A 21,863-nucleotide genomic window follows, 5' to 3' on the forward strand; every position below is an offset into this window, starting at 1 on the left:
TAACTAATGTATTCAGAGATTTTTCACCCTCCAAAGTTCAAAGGGAAAAGGATGCCAACATGAAGACTATGGACCAATTAGGGATATCGACATCTACATTAGGGATGTAGATATCCCTAACTGGTCCATAGTTATCCTTAAATAAGTGCCTGTTTAAACTCCTCTAATGATGTTGGTTAAACATAACACATACCCAGCACTCGTGCACTAAGACTAGTCCTCCCCCACCCTCCCAAGTCAGCATGCAGGAAGAGGGAGGCAGAGATGGAACTGCATAGTGCAATTAGTCTCCCCTCCTCCTTCCCAAGTTAGCAAGACAATGCAGGAGAGGGAGGTAGAGGTGGAGTTGCATGCTATGACTAGTTGCCTTCCTGGGGCACTACTCCATTTCTCTTCTTCGCCAGACTGTGTCTGGCACAAAATGTTACCTATAATGCATTAACAGTATAAATATACTTACCGTTTAACCTTTCACATCCCTAGGACTGATTAGGTTCCAAAGTAGGGCAGAAAAACTTTGTAAAGTAGTAAGCTTGGCATATGGAAGAATGTTAATAATGGATCAAAATTGTGACCCAAACTCAATTTTATGGCTGATTTCTGGTTCTGCAACATCACTCACAACATTTTTGTTGTTGTTTTATGAAAAGACATCTAACATGAATTCAATTTTTAAACATATGCAACACCCAGATTTCATCATCTTCAACCAGATAAATAGGTGGATCCAAGAAATCTGATTTTGAGAGCCCCAAAGCCATACCATGATTCCCAATGAACTCAATGGTAATAGGTGATCATTTAGAGCCTAAGCTTTTAAATTTGAAAGTAATAACCTATGAAAATTAGCTGCTTAAATAACTCCAGAAAGTTATTAAAATAGATCTAATGAAGGTGAGAGCAAAACTATAGCTTATATGGCCTACAAGTAACCAATATGCTGATAAAATGATAGATAAAATTAACAATTGGGGATCAAATATATATTTAACTAAAAAATTAATCATATGTGAAAAGCAACTAAGAGAATCAGCATGATTCAGTTAATGATTTTTTGAATGCAACACAAATGCTCTATAAAATACCGTATTAAAAAATTGTCTTTGTACCAGCATTATCTAAACCTATATTGTAAACATGTATGCACATCTTTGATACTTCCTTTCAAAGGAATTATTATGCAACTTTTCAAAAACTCACCTTTGCTAATCAAGAACTGAACAGTGCAAACGTGACCTGCTCTTGCAGCTTTCATTAAAGGAGTTCTTCCACCTTCCGACTCATGTTCCTAGAAAGAATATGAAAATTAAAGATTCTAAAGGGTTTTAAAATCCAGACTACAGCATTTCATAAATTAAAACATTTTACTGTTTAACAACTGGTGATAATCAAAGCCTAACTTAAATTAATGGTAAGACAGGATTTTGTATACATCTTTATAAAAATCTCTTAATTTTTTGATGAAATTATGATGTATTAAAATGTTCAAAGTAGAAAATGATTAATGCTTGGGCCATGTTTCTTACACACACACACACACACACACACACTCCTAACAGGCTCACAGCTTGCGTCAATTTTTTTGGCACTGTAAGGCTCTACAGGTATTGTGATGCTGGGATGACACAAATTCCCATGTGATAAAAAGCTATCTAAATCATCATTTATGCAACTAATGTGAAATATAATAAAGAAAAAGCAAGGCAGACACTTTTTTGCACTGAATACAAATGTAAAATGTAGCTTTTTAAAAAATTATCATCTTAAATAAAGGCAACTGCTTACCAAATCTGCACCTGCCTGAAGTAAGACATCTGCTACATCTGTGTGACCATTTTCACATGCATATGTCAGTGCTGTGTCACCTGTTGCTGTTGTTGCATGCACATTAGCCCCTGAAACAGTACAAACAAACATGTAAGCATTATGTGATACACTAGAGAAAAATGCAAGTCTCTATATTCTTCAGCAAAAGAGACTGTACAACTTGAAATCTACTCCTCAACACTTAACAAATATTTAAAGAAACATTTTTATCAGCTATATCTGACAAAAATTCTGTTACAAATCCCCTCTAAAATGAAGCTTCGGCTATTAAATACTTAGCATTGATAAGCATATACCAAAAATATCAAACATAAAACATCTATACCAACTCACTTTTTTCCATGAAAAATAAAAGAACCCACAAATCCACTCCATACCTGCAGCTAGTAAATATTTAACAAGCTCCAAATGACCCTCTTGAGCAGCTTCCATTAAAGGTGTGGAACAACCAAGTTCTATGTCAGCACCTGCTTTAATAAGAAAATCAGCAACCTCCAGGAAACCTCCACAGCAAGCTAGAGTTAGAGCAGTTTCTTGAGTCTCTTCTGTCTGAGCATTGATGTTTGCTCCTTCCAAAAAGAAAAGCAAATCCCACCCAAGCTCAAATTAGTTATTGAAACAGATATTAAAAAAAACAAACGTGAAGTTGATTTTTAACTGTCAGATAGTTTAGTTATAAAAAGAATTACTGTGTTGGTCACAAATCACTTCAGTATGTTTTATGCATCTCTGACTATTCAGTGATTGCTTATATAATCACATTAAGCAATATTAAGTTTCTTAAAGACTAACATTCTCCAAGTGGGTTTCTGTAGAGGTTAACTTAAAGATACGAATTACATATACTGATTGATTAGCATGTAATGCTAGTCTGAAAAATATATGGTCAGATTACCAGTTACTGATACTTATCACTGCTAATTTGAACTCATTAGAAAATCATAACTTTGTTTTAAAAGGTCAGCTTGATACAATTGAAAGACGGCTACTAAAAGCAATAAATATGCAAGCATTTTAGTTAAAAACAAGCTCTTAAAATTATCAAGTACATTCATAATCCTACATGCCAACAAACATTTTAAAGTTTGAGTAGTTACATTATTTTAGTTACCTTGACCTAGCAATAATGCCACCATTTCCTCATGGCCTTCTCTGGCTGCTTCCATTAGTGGTGTGTAGCCTTCATCATTTACCTCCTCCAAGTTAGCTCCACGTTCAATTAATAATGCTGCCAGCTCAACATGCCCACCACAGGCTGCCAAAGTTAATGGAGACTCAAAAGAATCAGCAGGCATATTCACTTGAGCACCACTGTCAAGGAGTAATCTAGCAACTTCCACATGCCCATCCTAAGAATTAAAAAAAAAAAACAAAACAAAAAAAAAAAACAACCAAAAACCAGATGATGAACACAGTACATCTATCACTTACCTTGAAGTTAGTACCTAAAATGCATATATTACCCCATTCACAAGAGGTAGTTATGACTGTGATATTTAATTGAAATCAAAGAATTTAGAAACACAAAACGCATTGAAGATCAATATAAAGTTGTGGAACATACTACCTTCAGACTTATCTGTAAAATTCAAAATAGCTACAATCAAGTAAGGAAGTTAGTGCAAAGATTCCAAATATCAACTATTAGAACCTTATAAAGTTCATCAATAAAGAATAAAAGTTGCAAGGAATAAAGTTAGCAATTTCAGAGCACACACTAATATTTATCAAAATATACAACAGGTACAACAGGACTATGAAGCACTCATGAGATGGAAACAATGGACAATTTGTACTTGAAATATTAATATAATATAGCCCCCTAACCAGCAAAATATATTGTTTCTCTCTAAGCCACTGGTAACAAGCGTTTCTTGCTTGCATGCGTTTAATTCCAAGATAACCATATAGTCTTACTGAGAAAAAAAAAAATGTATTAAAAAATAAAGATGCATTCAGAAATATCTCCCCCTCCCCTTCCCCCCAATTTTGTTGCAAGATTTACTTTAGTCTCAGATTTATTAAGTGCTTTCAGGTCTAATTAAAAAAAAAAAAAAAAAAAGCTAAAAAGCTAACTTTCTCTAAAATATTAGTTGAGCTAAAAAGTGTGTTTTTAAAGGTCCATTTCCCTCTCAATTGCTCAACTTTGAATAGCTTGTAACTAGCTATGCAGTCTTCTGGGCAAGATAAACCTGAAATTTTACCCAGGTAGAAAAAAGCAAAATTTCAGACCTTTAATATATCATACAATATTTTTTTAAAGTACACAAACCCCATTTCTCCCCTTAAAGGCTTCCTTAGTTGGTGTCCTTGTTAGTCAGGATAGCAATCACCAAACTGCCATCTATGAAATAAACAAGTTTTCCTTTCAACAGACTATCTGGGTAAGTGTGACATACTTGTCTTCAGTGACAACTTCTGAAGCACTATCTTTCAAACTTCAGACCTCCTGGTTTGTAAAACTGCACTCCTTTCTTAGAGGTAGCAAACTTCTGCTGCTGAAATTCATTTGCATAAGACCATCGAAATAAAGGAAAGCAAAAAGCAAAGACAAACATTCCCACCCTCCCATCTTCTCCAGCAGCACTGAAGTTAATCACAGCAATATCCATTTACCAGAAGCAAGCGTACATTTGGTCAAAATGGGATTGTTAGTTAATGAGAAGAAAAAGACAAGATCAGAGAAGTTAGAGGTATTTTTTATTAAATACTCTCCTCGACCCATTCTACAATATTGTCCATTTTTCTAATTACTACATATAGCATAGGAAAGAAGACCAGACTTTCAGACACCAACTGTTACAGCTTTTTGGCTTTGTGTCTTAATGTATATAGTAGGCTGGAGTCAAAACAGTGAGAAATAGGTCGACTTAGTCACTATAAATCATCTAAGGAAAAATACGCTGTTTAGAAATAAGCGAAAGACCTCTCAAGGAGTAAGCCTTTAGCAGGAATTCAAAACCTCCTACAAAAAAAATAAGCAAAACTACCTTAATTGGAAGGATACAAAGTTCAGGACTAAAATTAAACTTAAAAAAAAAATACATCCTGAAAAAGGCATCCAATTGGTCTGCTTTCCCTTAACCTTGAGCATCCTTATATCTAAACCAAAACCGAACTGCATATATGCTTCAAGCCTTATTCAAAATAAAATGCATATTCTCCATGTTAAAATGGGATCCAGAAAACTCTACAGATGCCTGAAGGAAAACATGCGCTTTGCAGTAGGTTTGATGGTTAAAAATCTAGGACAGCAGTTGTCAACCAGGGGTAGGCGTACTCCTAGGGGTACTTAAAAAGGTCACAGAGGGTACAAGGGGGGCTCCCACCACTGCGTGCACCCAGCAGAGGCCTGGGGGGCATGTGCCCCCACGACCTGTGCACAGGGCAGAAATGGCTCCCAGGGCACGTGCAGCAGTGCCCAAAGCCCAGTGTGCAGTGGCAACTGCCCCTACCTAGTGCACAGAGATCGGGGGGAACATCCCCTCCAGGCCTACACCAGGGTGCACGCAGTGGCAGGAGCCTCCCACACCCCTGGATGAGCCACCCAGGCTCCGAATGTTCCAAGACCTGGCCCGGCCAGGGCCCCATTCACCCCAACCGCTGCCCCTGCCTGTGCCCCACTCCCTTCCTCACCATCGGGGCTTCAATTTGGCCCTCACATGGCCCTTTCCCCTCCTCCACAAACTTACCTGCTTGGGGGAGGGAGGGCATGTGCACATGTTCAGCCCCCTAAATAATTTTAATATAAAGGGGTACATGAGCTGAAACTTTGAGACAGAAGGGGTACACTTGTTAAAAAAAAAAGGTACAGAACCCCTGCATCATCATCCAAGTGACCATGCAAATGTAAAAGCCAGGAAACTTCACAAATGACACCATCTCAGCAAGCACTTTAGCTCCAGCTTTGAGACCTTTTGATTTTAAAAAAAGTGGTAGTACCAAGTATCATATGGGTAGAGCACGTCTCCCAGGAGGACCAAAATTCTTTGACATTATCAGCCACCTACAAGTACACCTTGATCCCTGATGAAGTTTTGCCTGCTCTTAATTAAATCAGTGACTGCCATTTTCGCTCAGCTAAAAACTCACTGCCTTAGAGGTTCTTTCTGCAAATAAAGTATAAAAACTGTTTGTCTGACATATTAAAGGACTTCATCATGTGCAAATAGTATCTTATACCCTTTCTGACATCCAGGGAGGCAAACTTGATTTCCTTTGGATAATAAGATCTGGGACATCTAAAAGGCAAGATGATGTCCTAGTTAAAGTAAAATGGCAACACTACTGTTGGGAAAAACTCTTGGGCTATACACAGAAGAATCTTATTCAACCAGGAATAATCATGGGAAAGGTTCCTTAACTGCAAAAGCTGGCCAAAGCCTGTTTACCTGTCCTAAGCTGATCTAATAAGATATCAGAAATTCTCTGTTTGCAGCAAGGAAGAAAAAATATGCTTCAGAGAGTCAGAAACCTACCGTTTCTGAAGACCAGACTGAGGCTTAATCTATTTACTACGGGACAACTACTGGTTTAACTAAATTGGCACCATTACAACACCCAAGCCTCCCTGAAAGACAAATGATTTGTTATCACAGATACATCAGCTATATTCCTATTTGCCATAGCTATGCAGAACTTTATAACAGACAAGGCCTGAATGGTCTGAACCAGTGGAGGCCGAACTTTCTGCCAGGCATGTCAAGCATTAGCCCTTCCCAAATGCCACTCCAGTCCTTCCTCTGCCTGATCTGATGTTCTTTCTGCTTTCTTCCCTGTGCTACTGTCCAATTTGCTGCTTTGCTTTCTCTGCCGCTTCACTGCCTGTCCTCTCCCCAGTTTGCTGCATGCCACACAGAAGCTGCCTGTGCCACTTGTGGTACCCATGCCACAGGTTGACCACCCCTGCTCAAACTCACTGCATGTCCACTGCAACAGTCTTGCCACTGGTTTAATGAACCTTGCAATGTAAGGACATCCATTTACAACTGAACAGCAGCTTTAGAGTCTTGGATTTTCTTACGTTACTTTAACAGTAACTAAGGCTTGCTCAACACACAACAATTTTACCGGAGTAACTAAAGGTATTTAGGCATTTCCTTATACCTACAATTAAGATAAATCAAAGCATTTTTTTATGAACACTGATTGGTTTAAACCTTGTTGATATAGTCAGCCTGCCCTGATAAATGTACAAGTACAAGGTAAATAAATATGGAAGTCTGATTTTTTTCAGTAAGCACATTTAAGTTAAAATCAGTGAAATTTTTCTTAGAGAAAATCCCTTACTCAGAAAGGCTACTGACATTTAAGAGAAAGGTTAGACAGTTTCTTATAGAGACCCTGTAGATGCCACATTAGTGCTTACAACAGTGTTTCTCAGCCCATGGGTTGTGACCCAAAAGCGAGTTGCAAGATTTTAAGGAGTCGTGGGGAGGTTTGAGGGAAATGATGCAAAGCTGCATGGCATTTTTTGTTTTGTTTTGTTTTGTTTGGTGGGGAGCACACAGCACAACAGTAAAGCAGTGGGAGAGGGAGTGGGCCGGACACAGCAACTGGAGGGGAAGTGGGGGAAGAGAAAGGGGAAGGGGAGGCAGACACACTGTGTTGGGAACCATGAGGGTGTGTGTCACAGCAAGATGATAGTTATGCTAATGGGTCCCAGTGTGATAAAGGTTGAGAACCACTGTTCCAGAATACATACCAAATATAATAGTACTCAGGAAACTGTAGCCTTCTTAAATTAGGGAAAGATGACTACTAATTCTTCACAAAAACTGAGTTAAGGAATAGTTACTTTTAAAGGTTTGGGCAGCAAGCTTTTGAAAGTGCTCTAGGAAGCTGCTCACCCAGCTTTCCTTACTAGCATCATGGCCACACCTGAACAACCATAACTTTCATTCCTACATCTCTTGCTTGTGTATCAGTGGGCTATGTGAGCTATCCTCTCCAAGTTAAAAAGGCCCAGGGCTCACCCCTGCCCTCCCACCCCATGGAGGCCACTCAAGGGAGTTGGCTATGGGCAAAGGGCCTAGCATTTCTTACCTTCATAAACTTGGTCCCTGACAAAGGCCCATCAAGTAGCTGGTTAAGGTTTGTTGTGAGAAAAAAGAAAGAAAAAAAAAATGAAGAAAAGAAATGCCTACTCTAATGATTCAAAAGCTCCCTTAAGTGGTAGAACAGTTCTAGCTGAGTAACAATTCTCTTCCTTTCCACCAAATAGATTATATGCTTAAGTATACCACAAATTTGGAAAGCTACCAGTGCCTCAATCATTATAATAAAATAAGTTCTAAATATGTATATCTTGGTGTTTGACTTTGGTTCTTTTTATCATGGAAAAATCAGAGCTCCTTCTGCCTCCTTTGCTCACCATAACGTGGGTCCAGCTTGTAGGTGTCCCACCAGGTCCTTTGTGGTGCTGAGCAGCCCTGATACGCTAATGTCCTGCCCATATCCCTGAACCTGCCATTGCCCTTCACTCCCAGCCCACACCCCAGCTCTGCCAGTGCCCCTCACTCCCAACCATGTCCCTCCCCCACAACACCCCTCACTTCTACCCCACAGTTCCCTGTCCCTGCCAGTGCCCCTCACTCTCACCCTGCAGTCCCCCCGCCCCTGCTGGATGGGCAGGTGCCTCCAGGTGGGGCCTGCTGGCAGAAATCTGGTGGTGGGCTCACCGGCAGCACTGAGTGCTGCCTCAGACCCCCTGCTCCACCACAGCCTTGCTGCTCGGACTCCTTCCCCCAGCACCAGCAGGCACCTGCCCCACCCACACACAGACCAATCTCTCCTGTGCATCCCTACTGCAAACGCTCATGCTCATGCCCTGGCCCTTCAATCCCCACTCCTCATAACTTACCTGTATCCAGCTGCTGGGATACAGTATAGCATAAATCATCTTCACCCACATGCAGGTGCTTCCTACAGAATCCTAAAGAAGTGAAACTGGTTCTGAAAACCATTTTCTAATTTGAAACTAATTTATTCAGATATAATCCTGACCAGGTTTAGAGCCTTTAGAGATATTTCATGAAAGAGAAGACTAAATGTATTCTTTAATGAGGATTTAGGCCCAGGAGTTGTCCTAAAGTGCTAGTACCATCATGAGGCATTATGCAGACTTATAACAAGGAGAAAATTCCAAAATAACTACTGGAATCTAGTAAAGGGATAACAACTGATTTAGCTCAAGGGGAATGAGAGTGGACTTTGAATTTCAGTTTCAGATTGTAAAATTTCATAGATGGATGAGGGATTATGAGAACTTCTAATTTGTTCAATTTCAATTTCTGCTCTGCAGCTATAAGAGTACCAAAATGTCTGCCTGCAGCTGAAGAGGCAATTAAAACCGCCTCCATCTGTACAATTTAGATCACACTTAGACCATACCCTCCTTGGCAGGATCATCTGTAGTTGCACTTCTCAACCTATGAACAATGGTGCTCAGATACCACTGTAATGGGCAGAGAGATGAAATGAGCTGATAACCAGGGATCGGGGTTTTACATTTCACATGGAAAAATACAGCTTTACACTTTTAAAGGAGAAAGAAAATCAAGAATTTTCCCCTTTAAAGGAGAAAACCAAGAGAAACCATAGAAAACCTTGCAAGGATCTGCCTGGGGCTGGGAGGAGCATGACTAGAAGTAGAGCGTGGCATGTGCATATGCACACACATGGCCAGCAAACATGGTGGAAGCAGCCCCAGCAGCAGTAAGTTATAAGGAGTGGGGACTGAAAGGCCAGGGCTAGGGGACCTTCCAGCAGACTATGCGAAGTGTGAGCATGAGTGTGTGCGGTAGGGATGTGCAGGAGACACCGGTGTGTGTGGGTGGGGCAGGTGCCTGCTGGTGCTGGGGGAAGGAGTCCAGGCAGCAGGGCTATGGTGGAACAGGGGGTCTGTGCTGCCGGTGAGCCCAGCACCGCATTTCTGTCAGCAGGCCCCACCTGGAGGCACCTGCCCCTCCGGCAGGGCTGAGGGGACTGCAGGGCGAGAGTGAGGAGCACTGGCAGGGACAGGGAGCTGTGGGGTAGAAATGAGGGGCATTGGGGAGGAGAGACTCAGTTGGCAGCGAGAGGAACTGGCAGAGCTGGGGGCAGGGGTGGGCTGGGAGTGAGGGGCAATGGCAGGGCCAGGGATATGGGCAGGACATCAGCATATCAGGGCTGCTCAGCACTACAAAGGACCTGGTGGGACACCTGCAAACTGGACCCATGTTGTGGTGAGCAAAGAAGGCAGAAGGAGCTCTGATTTTCCATGATAAAAAGAATCAAGATCAAACACCAAGATATATACATATTTAGAACTTATTTTATTATAATGATTAAGGCACTGGTAGCTTTCCAAATTGCTTTAAAATTGTAAATATATCAATAAAACATTGTATTCAACTGAGATATATATACACATATATACACACACACACACGCACACAAACATACACACAAGTGACATTTAATTTTAATCACGAAAGAACATAATTTTGGGGGAGGGGTTAATCAGAGAATTTGGGATTCTTTATCATAGAATTTGCAGTTTTTAAACAAAGAAAACCAGAATCCCTGTCAATAACTGAATGTAAAAGACGCAGAACTATTTCTGTAAATATCCACAACAGAATTTTTTTCTATACAAGAAAAAAATCCTCCCTGAACACCTTCCAAAGAGCAGAGAAGAAAGGGGAAGGGGAATACACATGCATGCATCACAGGATCGAAGAAGAATCTAAGAGCCAAAGCCCAGAATACTACAAAAATACAACCAAAGCAAAGCTATGATACAAAGGATTTAAAATACGGAATTCCTCATGGTGACAATTCATATAAATAAGGTGTTATACAACTGCTTAGTATAACTAGCATCTGAAACAAACTAAACTTTATCAAGAAATCTTGTTTATGAGTTGCTGCTGGAATCATATGTGAAAGTCAAAATATTACAAATTGCTGAACTAGACTAATGTGAAAATTGCTAGAATCCAAAATTGAATTTACAGACATCTTAAAAAAAACCCAATACAAGAGCACTGATCACTCTCATCATAAATTAAGCTTAAAATAATCATCTAACAGCATTAATATATGTAAAATTTACATCTGCAACTCCCTAATTTCTGTACAACCCTACCAGTGTATACTCTCAGCAAATTCCTATCTTGATGGTCCCCTAGCCAAGGGAAGTACCCAATATACTTGTTAAGTCTTGTCAACTTAGACTATGCCTTCAACTTCTGTTCTGATGGCATGACTTTTAAAAAAAGACAAATTAAGAAAAAAGGCAAGGATGTAATGATGACAAACACCGTCTTCCTGGACAGTGTAGCAAAAGAAATCCCCTATTCACTCCTAACATAGAATTGTGTTGTACTTTGCTTTTTTTTTTTTTTTATTGTTCCTCCAACCTATTAATCCATTTAATTCAACTTTAAAATTAACATGCTGACCTAAATCTAAGATGATCCCCTAATTATTAGATTCTATACAAGGAAAAATTATAAATTTGTTTTCATTTTCCATATAATCTAATTTTTGGAGGATCATCTTAAATTCATTCCCCCCACTGCTGCAGTGGGGAAAAGCAGTGGTAGAGGGGCAGGTGGGGAAAGGCACTGGAAGGGCAAGCAGTGGGAGTCTAGCAGCTTGATTCCTGCCCCTTGCAGCGCGTTCTTCCCCATCCCTTGCAACCCCCTTCTGCCAAGATCAGGCATACACATTTTAAATGTAAGAGTACTATATTTTAAACTTTTGTTATATGTATTTATTAGCAAGGCCACTGAGAATGTTCAGTTCAAATTATTACAATTTAGTTTCCTGTACGAAAATGTAATGGTCACCATGAAAGAAGAGCTGTATATGTAAAGTCAGTTACTGTAGCAATGTATAAATCTTAAAGTGAAGTACAGTTCACTACTACTCACTTACTTCAGTACATTCTTTAGGAAGATTTTCCTTGAAATGGCCTTAAAAAATCATCTTAATTTTTTCTTAGAGCCTGGCCTATGAGGTATGTATGTAGTAGAGACCATCACCACTACTGAGAGGGCCTGAAGTGGAAATAGCACAGACCATTCCTAGTGAGACATAAAATGAGTGCTCTTTTACACTATTTATTTTAAAGTCTCATTTTTAACCATGTTTTCTTTCTTCACCATCCAGAGGGCCATCAAGCAAGAGTAGGGAAAAAACCAAACGCTACTTCTAAATTATACTGCATTTGGTCATTTTTAAGTTGGATTTTGTAGCAAAAACTGGAAGGGATTACTGTTTTGTGGATCTTCTCCAATAGCTGAACAAATGTTAAATATGCTTCCAAGCTATAATAATATGTCTCTTACCATGCAAGCCTCCATTAAAGCAGTATGCATCTCATCTGTTTTGTGCTCCTGGTCTGCACCTGCCTCCAGCAGAAACCTCACCATTTCTAAATGGCCTAAATCAAAAATACCCAGTATTAACATCACCTCACAACAACTTTCAAAAAGACATTTGTCATTTTTATCTATCTATTCACAGATTAACATACAGTGGAAGGTTCTGTTTAAAATATACAACCAGGATCAGGGCACAGCCAACTTATTACATTAAGAAAAAAGGAAAAATACCTCTAAAGGCAATAGTTTCCACCTTTGGCATTGTAAGCGAGAGCAAACAGTTAGACAACATTTACTGTAAATAGTGTCATGGCCCATAACAGTCATTAAGGTACTGCACAGGTACAGGTATAAGTTCAATATGATACAAGAATGTTAAATAGCACAAATTTAAGTTACTTAAATAAGAGTTGTTTATTTTAATACAAAATAATTCCTAAGCATTCTAATCTACCAGGATGCTTATCGTGAATATTATGGACATAATACTACCGAGTACTAGCTCATGTACCCTGTGACCATGTTACAGAAGATGGTTGCTGTGTATCAGGGTGGGCAATTATTTCAGCTGAAGGGCCACTTAATGAGTTCTGGGGACCTGTTGAGGGCCACAGCAGTCTCTATCTGTCTCTTTCACTTTGTCTTTCTACACAGCTGTGAACCCAGGCAGGAGCTGCTGCCCAGCGTCAGAACCTGCAGGCAGTGTCACAGCTAATGCTGATGCCTACCCAGCATGGCAGCAGCTCCTGCCTGGGCCCATGGCTGAGTGTTGGGGCTCCTGGTGAACTACAGCTTTGGCCAGGTTCTGGAGGAAAAGGGAGGGAGGGAGAAGAGAAGTGACAGACAGAGATCGACAGATAGAGACCTTGACACCCACCCAGTGCGGCAGCAGCTCCTGCCTGGGTCCATGGTTGATGCCACTGGTAGGTTCTGAATCAGTGCTCTGGCGGGAGCTTCTACCAAACCAGGAAGGCAGCAGCACAGCTGTGGATGGCCGCTGGCAGGTTCTGCATCTGAGTAGCTGAACCTGTCCACAGTGTCCACAGCTGACACCACTGCCCACCACTGCTGACACCATGGCCCACATTCAGAGAGTTGGCAGCCATCCACCCTTGGGCCAGATTGAATCTGTTGGTGGGCTGGATTTGGCCTATGGCCATACCTTGTTCACCCCTGCTGTATATGCAGAGCTAGGCTGAATTTAACAGGCTGTTAGGCAACTAGCATTATCAGGATACTTCGATCCTGGATGAAACAGGCTCCAAGATGGTTGGCTACACTTGTACTGCTACAGTTTTATTACCTGCTGTGAAGGCTGGAGCAGAAGCTCTCTCCGCTCCCCTTTAAGCTGTTCCAAATGTACATTTTCCATACCCAAAGGAGTCCAGAAGATTTTTACTCTATGCCTGCATAATCTAAGATAGTTGCCCGATAGGGTTGCAAACCTTCCTGGATTGGCCGGGAATCTACCAGGATCAGCATCTACCTCCCAGTGACTGCTGAAAGCAATCTGGGAGACTGATATTGTGAAAGGGTTGAACAGTACAACTAAAGACATTATGTCATGTTGGGGAAAAAAATCTCCCAAAATAGCTTCAGTCAAAGTTGGCGACCCTGTTGCTTGATAACAAAAAGGCAACATGGATAAGCAGAGCAGAATATTAGAGACTTGAGGTCTATTTATGACTCATTACCCTCAGGCTTGAGCAAGCCACTTTAGTTCTGTTACTCAGTCCCCCCACCTCTATTTTACAGAAAATTAAACTGATATCCATTGTACAGTGCCAGATCTTTGCCATATTTTATTAATCAACTCTCATTTTAGAAGTTGGATATTATTATTTACTGCACAATACACATATATTTCACTAAACATTTCACTGATAGAGCAAGAAAGACTAAAAACCTTGGGTAAACCTACAATATAAATTTAGGTCGAGACTGTAATATACACTAATTAGCACCTTATGTGGTCAAATTAAATGTAATGGAGCTATCAAAGTAACAAGATACTAAATAGAGTTAGAGAATCTACACAAAATATATATTTACCTTATAACCTTTTAATTAATTTTTGTGCTGAACATTAAAGTTTAAGGAAACTGTTTATAAAAATGTTGGCAAATAAGTAAAGACCTCAATACTTCACCTTTATAACAGGCCAATGTGAGAGCACTCTCCTTAAATTCATTGGAATGCGTATTGATTCCTGCTCCATTTTCTAATAGCACTCTGGCTACTTCCACGTGGCCAGCACTTCCTGCTTCCATAAGAGGAGTATGACCATTTTCATTATGGTCCTCAATACTAGCACCCGATTCCAACAACACTTTCACAACATCTACATAGCCCCCAGCACAGGCATATGTAAGTGCTGTGTTGCCTAATACAAAGGGGGAGAAGGGAAGAAAATAAGAAGAGACAAATGTGTTAGATATACTGCCCAAATTTGAAATTCGTCCTCAGCCCCATTTCAAAATGCTAATATTAAGACAATTCTTTAAAAACAGCAGGCAAAAGATTTTTCAGGTGCAACTCAAAAACCAGTAGGATTAAAACGCATTTTCTCTCGCATGTAACAATGACAATAGACTGAAATGCTAAACCATGTGTTGAAGTCCTGAAAAGAATTAAAAATCGCCCGTATTTCATGCCACACAAATGTACAATTACTGCCATGAACTGTATTCATATTGAAGAATGTCAGTTTCACAATTCCAATTAAATTTGACAGTTTCAATGAAGAGAAACAGCTATGCACAAAGGAAAGCTTACATTGCTGAATTTATAAAAGAGATCTAATCTAAGTATTTTGGAGGCTGTTGCCTACAAAAGTTCATGCCTCTGAACTAATTAGTTGCTAAGGTGCCACCCTGCACGACCTTCAATAATTTTTTGCATAACACCAAAATATAATATCAAGAAGTTAGCTCTCTGTGACTAGATTCTACAAAAGCTAGAATCAGCATACTCTTATTAATAACACATGTTAATTTTATCTCAATGAATGCACCAGTATGAACACTCTGTGATTAACAGCAGCGATAAAGATAAGCTACTTTCTAACAACTAATTGATAATGTAAGTTTTAGTTTCACAATGTTCATTGTTTGTTTGTTGGCAGTGACCTGTTTCTCAAAAGACTATTTCAACAGCATCATTTATACCTTGGTTATCCCAAAACTGGTTAAGAACTCTTGAAGTGTAAGAGGAAAACAGATTTTTCTTCTTAAAATACACCGACAAAAAAGATATGTGAAGTTATTCATTTAAACAGATTAGATGTGAATATAAAATATGGCAGAACTGCAAAGGGTAGCGAAACCAAACACTGTCTTTACACTCACCACATGTCCAGCAAATCTGTGCCAGAAAAGAACAAAGCCACTTGCAAAAAAAAAGTTAAAAAGTACCCAAATTGTGTTCAAAATACTATTTTGAATCATTTATTGATATCTCCATATTTGTTATTATATGTTTTTCATAGCTGAGTTTCAATTCTGAATCTACTCAATGAGTTGGATTTTTCAGGCACTTATCACTTTTACAGAAAAAAAGCACTAGAGAAAAATCAAACAGATCAATACCCCCAAAGTACAAGTACTATGCCACTACTTTTTAGATGCATAGTCTCTGATACTTATAAATAAGAAGCATCTTATTGAAGTATTGCTCAAGAAAGAAATACTTCAATTTTATTATCTGCATAATAGCTGATAGTAAATACCTAAATCCTAGATTAAATATTTACTTATTATACATAACTGCAGTCTACCCAAGCAGCATGTAAAATCTAGAATCCATGTGAAAACCTGCACTTAAGTCAATGGAATTTTTTTTCTGACTTAAGGGTAGCTCCCCATAGCTCCTGCAATGCTTCAGAACAGGAGCTGGTGACCTTCAGCATACAATGAGGTCCAATCTGGCTTGTGCAGTAAGGGGATGGGGAGAGGAGGAGTAAAGCTCAGTGGCACAGAGCTGCAGCATAATTCCCATCCCCTCTGCTGAAGGGCCTGCTGCTCTGCTGCATCTGCATTTCCTTTGCTGCAGAGGGGACAGGACTCTTCAGTGAGGGTGACTGCAGACAGCTGGGGAGAGACTTCTAGCCAACAGCCATGGCCAAGCTGCAAGCTCAATATTAGCACTGTTAGCAATATTAGCACCTACACATGTAACCTGAAATACCCAGAGATTTCAAATAGGAATCCATAAAGCCAAAAACTTTTAAACTTGCTATGGTTTTTCTGAGTTCTTTGCAATAGAATTGCTCTGCTATTTTACTGTAGTCAAAAAAATGAATGAACATTCAGGTCTAGCATTTTCTGAGGAGTGCCTTGCATCTAACAAGAACCAGTGCCTCTAGTGGTCCAGATAATGACTTTCACATCACAGAACTCAAAAGTATGGTCTCAGACCCATGTTACTATCAAAACATCTGCCACTCAAATCCTGAGATTTTCTTAGCACAAGGCAGTAGGAATTCTGTCATACACTGCTTAATCCAGGTTTTTTGTTTAATCCCTTCACCCCATTCTTCTTCAATGTTTTGATATTTAAGATTTGTTATGGTGTTATTATGGAATTAAGATTATTGTTTGTTTAATTTTATTAGTATGTCTATGCATGGGCATGTAAATTAACATGCCTCAAGCTATCCCAGTGACAAATGGGAAAATGATAAGCAGTGCCAATATCAAGATCACTCTCTTCCCTCCCTTTCGTTTTAACTCGTGTTCTTAGTGTGCATCTTGCTATTCTACTCCCTGCACTTTTGGGTGGGTTTTCCCCCCACCATTTTCATAGTGGTGGGGGGAGAACCTATCATTATGCAAATTTCATAATCAATTCTCTCCTTCTCCATCTTTACACTTTGGTTCTTATTCTCCCGTACCACCACCTCCCCTATTGGGTTGCCATTTTTCCTTCTAATTTTGGCCACAAAGAACAGCCAAGATAGTTGATAGACAACCTTTCACACTTAAATTTCTACCTAACAAGTGCAGGACATGTTGTTCAGTTTTGGAAACTGCATGTTGTGATCCAATATCTGCAAATGAAGATGCAATAAAAAAGGCAGTATTCAGATTTCAGACTAGCCCTACTGACAAGATCAGGAGTAATGTTGTATTTGTTTCTCAAAGAAAAAAATAGAAGCTACATACAAATCAGCACAGTTCTTTACTTTCCTGGGCACTCTTGCCTCAGGGAAACATCACAAACATAAATCCTCAAATCAATAAACAAACATAAATATGGTCCATAAAAGATTAACTCACAGTCCTGAGACTTCTGACTGCTGCTCTCTCAGCACCTCAATCTTCCTTCTCTCCCTCTGGAAAGAGTTCCCTGGTGTGGTGCTGCTGCTTCCAGCCTCACAGCCCCTGGGTATCTTTCCAGACCTCAAGGAAGTGCCCTGGCCCAGTGTTGCAGCCGCTAGCTTAGCACCACCCCTTTCTCTCTCTCCGTCTCCCACCCCTTTGCTCCCTTCCCCCTGGGAGCCTTTTTGGGCTCTTCCCAGACCCTGAGAAAAGTGCTCCAGCCTGATGTTGCAGCCACTAGCCTAGCACATCTGTCTGGCTGTCCTTCACTCTCTTCACAAATTATACTTATCAGCTGGTTCAGTCCTCCTGAGCAGGCCTGTAATCAGGTTTCACTCCCTACTTCTGGGCTATAGCCCTTTGCAAGCCCACAGCCTGCTACAACCTGATGTGCACAGCCTGGTAGAAACCCATTTAAAAAGAATATTAAATAGTGAATAAACTACAAAGAAAATCTGAATGTCCGTCAGAAACTCGCATTCAAAGTCTTAAATGTTCATTATTCACTTATGATCATAATAACATTGATTTTAAATTTTACTGCGGCATGGTTAGTACCTGTTGATGACTGTGCATTGACATCAGCACCATGAGCTAGCAGCAACTTTACAATTTTGACATGTCCACCATTAGCAGCAGCCATTAAAGGCGTTATATCTCCTTTAATACCTCGATCCTCCACATTTGCATGCATTGCCAGAAGAACCTTTGGACAGAAAGGGCAATAAAATATTACTGTAAGCTTAAAAAAACCCTAATAAAATCTTGTCATGATCTTTAAAATGTTGAAAAAAATCCTACTTTGTGAACAAAGTATGTCATATAAAGATCCACAGTACTTCGGAAACTATAGATAATGTCTATTAGCAATGCAAAATTCACTTAGGCAGAGCTTTCATCTGTCAAAAATAAATTACTGTATACACTTGAATGCAACATGGGATTTTTTCCTTCATTTAACACAGAGAAGGAAAAACTTTGTCTTTGATTGAAGAACTGGCCCAAGGCAGGCAGCTGCTGCAGCCCTAGCTCCAGTCAGGGCTCTGGGTTGAGCTGCTGCCTGCTCTTGGCTGAGGTGGGAGCTGCCACTACAGTAGGTACATGCGCATGCATGTGTCGGCATTTGTGTGTGCATGGATGTGGCAAGTGGCTGCAGCTAGGGGAAGGGCCAGGGGGAGTGGCCAGGGGAAACAGGCAGGCCCAGGGAATGGAGACGAGGCAAGAAGTGGAAGGTGAGGAAGCCTGCACCTCCTCAGCTGCTCATCTCCACACCACAGCATGTGTGGGGGAGGCAGTTTAAGACAACCCAGAAATTATAATATTCCATGTACAGAATCTAATTGGGGTGTCACTTTAAATTCCAAGTCATCTTGGATTCAGGTAACTATGGTAATGGTTATGCAACTGACATTCTCCCCAGACTTTTATACTACACAGACTAGTCAGTAATATTATAAATAAAAAATAGCATTAGAAACTAACCTGTGCAAGCTCATAATATCCAGCTGAGCAGGCTAAACAAAGAAGGCTTTCCCCTTCTTCTGTATGCTCATTCACGCTTCGCCCTTCTATTAGCAACTTTCGTACAGCATTTACATCTCCTTCTGAGCAAGCTTCTGCCAAACTGCGGCTAGTAAGGTAAAAAGCATCTTCAGAAAATGGAGACAGACTAACCTTTAAACAGTAAAGAAATTATGGCTCACTTAAGGAGACTATTCACCAGTAAAAGTTTTCCATGCTTTGCACCCCTACATACACAGACCTGGAGTGAAAGAAGACTATACTAAATTACACCTACTTGCAACCCAGTTCAGATGCATTAATAATTAAGAGGTATCTATGATGTACCATTCTAACCCAGCTTTGTTTGACATCTTGTTTCCTGCCATCAAGATATTTAGGTCATCATTTAGCCAAAGAATTGGGGGGGGTTTCCTAATAATGCAACTGCCTCTGTTCTAATCAGCCTTTGATCATTACTCAGTCTCATCTCCCCCATTTTTAAAGATTTCAGTTATTTGCTGAACAATTCAGTCTGTCATAGCTTCGTAGCACTGCCTGAAACCGAACAATATGTCAGTGGTGGCCTGAGACATAGCCATTCTATCACCATACTGCATTACAAATGTTTCTCTAATTTCCTGTCCATTGCCACTGCTAGGTCTTTCTGGTGCCACTTTTTTAAAAAATGAAGAGTCGCCCAGCAAAGATATATTGAAGATTATATCAGCACTAGATCATATCTTCTGTCTTCCCACTAGTAAACACAATCACCCCAATGAGATAAAAATAAAGTGACTGCATTTTGTCTCTTAATATACAGAAAACTTAGAACAGAAAAATTAACCATCTTCCTCTCTTTCATCCAACCTCCTTTTTCCCTTCCTTTGCCTTATCTCAGTCATCTTCCAACAAAATTCCACCCCAAAAAATGAAACAGCCATAGACAGAGCAGATAACAACATATTTACAAATCTTCACGTAGTTACAAACCATTTGTGTGCTTTGTCTATTGAAACTAAGCTCTTCAGGGCAAGGATTAGCTTAGAATACAGTTGTCAGCACAACAAGGCCTTGATCTTGTAATACAAAAATTGAAATATATTTTCTAATGCTGAACATTCACATTAGCTCTCAATTTTGGTTTCCATTTCTCTAATGATACTGGTAACAACCAATCTTAATATTGGCAAATTAACTAGCTTGCAGTATAAGTCACTTCATGTGGTTAACAGAAAAAAGGTAGCATGCTTTGACCCATGTCTACCTACCCCCCCCATGCACACTTAAAATGTATTTTGAAGGTGTTCAGTATTTTGAGATCAAAATGAAAATCAGCAATTTGTAAGACAGTAGCATCAGTAGGCCTTAATCCATGCAGTGGCTTTATTGAGCAACATGCTGCATGAACAGTTACGAACACTGAAGAGCTTGCATTTTAAATAGCTACCACAGACAAAGGACAGGAGAAAATGAATTAATCTACTAGTAAAAGATTGAGATACAAGGAACAGGTTCAGTGACCTGCCCAAGGTCCAGTGTGGCAGACCTAAGAACTGAATTCAGGTCTGGAGTCCCAGTCCAGTGTCTTTCCCCCACAAAACCATCCTTCTCTCTCAATACAGACAAGTGCAAGGTATTGCACCTGGGGAGCAAAAAACAGCAGCATACCTACAGTCTGGGAAACTCCCTTCTTGAAAAGGATCTTGGAGTCACTACTGATTCCAAGATGAACATGGGCCACCAATGTGGGGATGTGATCAGTAAGGCCAATCGCATCTTGCCATGCATCCATAGATACATCATGAGCAGATCCAAGGAGGTGATCCTCCTCCTCTATGCGGCACTGGTCAGGCCACAGCTGGAGTACTGCATCCAGTTCTGGGCCATAAACTGACAGAGTAGGTTCAGGCTAGACATCAGGAGGCACTACTTCATAGTCAGGGCAGCTAGGAGCTGGAACCAACTTCCTAGGGAAGTGGTGCTTGCCCCCACCCCGGGGATCTTCAAATCTTCAATCACCTAGCCGGGGTCATTTGACCCTAGCATTCTTTCCTGCCCCATGGCAGGGGGTTGGACTTGATGACCTGCTCAGGTCCCTTCAGATCCTACCAACTATGAAACTGGAAAAAAGACCATAGAAGGGTCTTGATCATTCCCCAACCCCTTATTTACTTCCCAACCTATTTTAGGTAGATATCTACCTAAAATAACCCTAAGAAAATTAACAATAAAATAGCATTTCATTAGTCCACTGCTTTCAGGAGCCATTGTTTCTTGAAGGAAAAAGATATACTCTTGAAACAGACGTACTGGATTTTGACGCTTACAATGATGCATGAATAAAGACAATGAAATGAATACCAATCTCTCAAAATGTATGTTAACACTTAGCACTGCTGGCTCCAAGCACACAGTATTGCATGCAAAAGCAGGTCTACATTCCTCATCTGGAAAATTCTTTGAGCTAGATGATTTAATGGGCAGTTCAAAGCATCAGCTCAGAATAGCTATTCTGAAGCCAGTTCAATGTAAACAACAATTTCATCAGATTACAGCAAAAGAAAAGGACATCATAAAACGCAGAATTTTAAATTGCAGGAATAGGCGAAAGAGGATCCCAGTCAAGTTCTACTTACTTGTCCGTCTGCCCTGCATTTGCTGTGCTTTCTGCTCTCATTCGGGTAAGTGCAGCAGCAGCTTCATCCAACGCACAGCTGACCGAGGAAGTTAATCTACGAAGTACCTCGGGATCTGCAAACGCTTTACCATCAGGGGTGGATAGTTTACCTATTCCTTTTGTTCCAATTTACAAGTGCATACATATCAGAAAAGGAAGAAGGTA

At 40.2% G+C, this 21,863-nt stretch overlaps 1 protein-coding gene across 4 annotated transcripts in view; it reads right to left on the reverse strand.

The window, feature by feature from the left end:
* The window catches only part of ANKRD17 (ankyrin repeat domain 17), a 139,870-nt gene that overhangs the window by 65,956 nt on the left and 52,051 nt on the right, over positions 1-21,863 (reverse strand). For all 4 annotated transcript variants that reach the window (XM_019534281.1, XM_019534280.1, XM_019534279.1 and 1 more), the window contains exons 3-11: positions 21,658-21,814; positions 19,001-19,148; positions 18,077-18,224; positions 14,350-14,583; positions 12,165-12,259; positions 2,939-3,176; positions 2,205-2,396; positions 1,786-1,895; positions 1,201-1,288 (exon numbers count right to left, since the gene is read on the reverse strand). In XM_019534281.1, the coding sequence (XP_019389826.1) occupies positions 1,201-1,288; positions 1,786-1,895; positions 2,205-2,396; positions 2,939-3,176; positions 12,165-12,259; positions 14,350-14,583; positions 18,077-18,224; positions 19,001-19,148; positions 21,658-21,814 (1,410 nt within the window). The remainder of the gene's footprint in view (positions 1-1,200; positions 1,289-1,785; positions 1,896-2,204; positions 2,397-2,938; positions 3,177-12,164; positions 12,260-14,349; positions 14,584-18,076; positions 18,225-19,000; positions 19,149-21,657; positions 21,815-21,863) is intronic.

This window comes from Crocodylus porosus, unplaced genomic scaffold (assembly GCF_001723895.1).
Source record: "Crocodylus porosus isolate Cpor-Errol unplaced genomic scaffold, CroPor_comp1, whole genome shotgun sequence".
Lineage (NCBI taxonomy): Eukaryota > Metazoa > Chordata > Crocodylia > Crocodylidae > Crocodylus > Crocodylus porosus.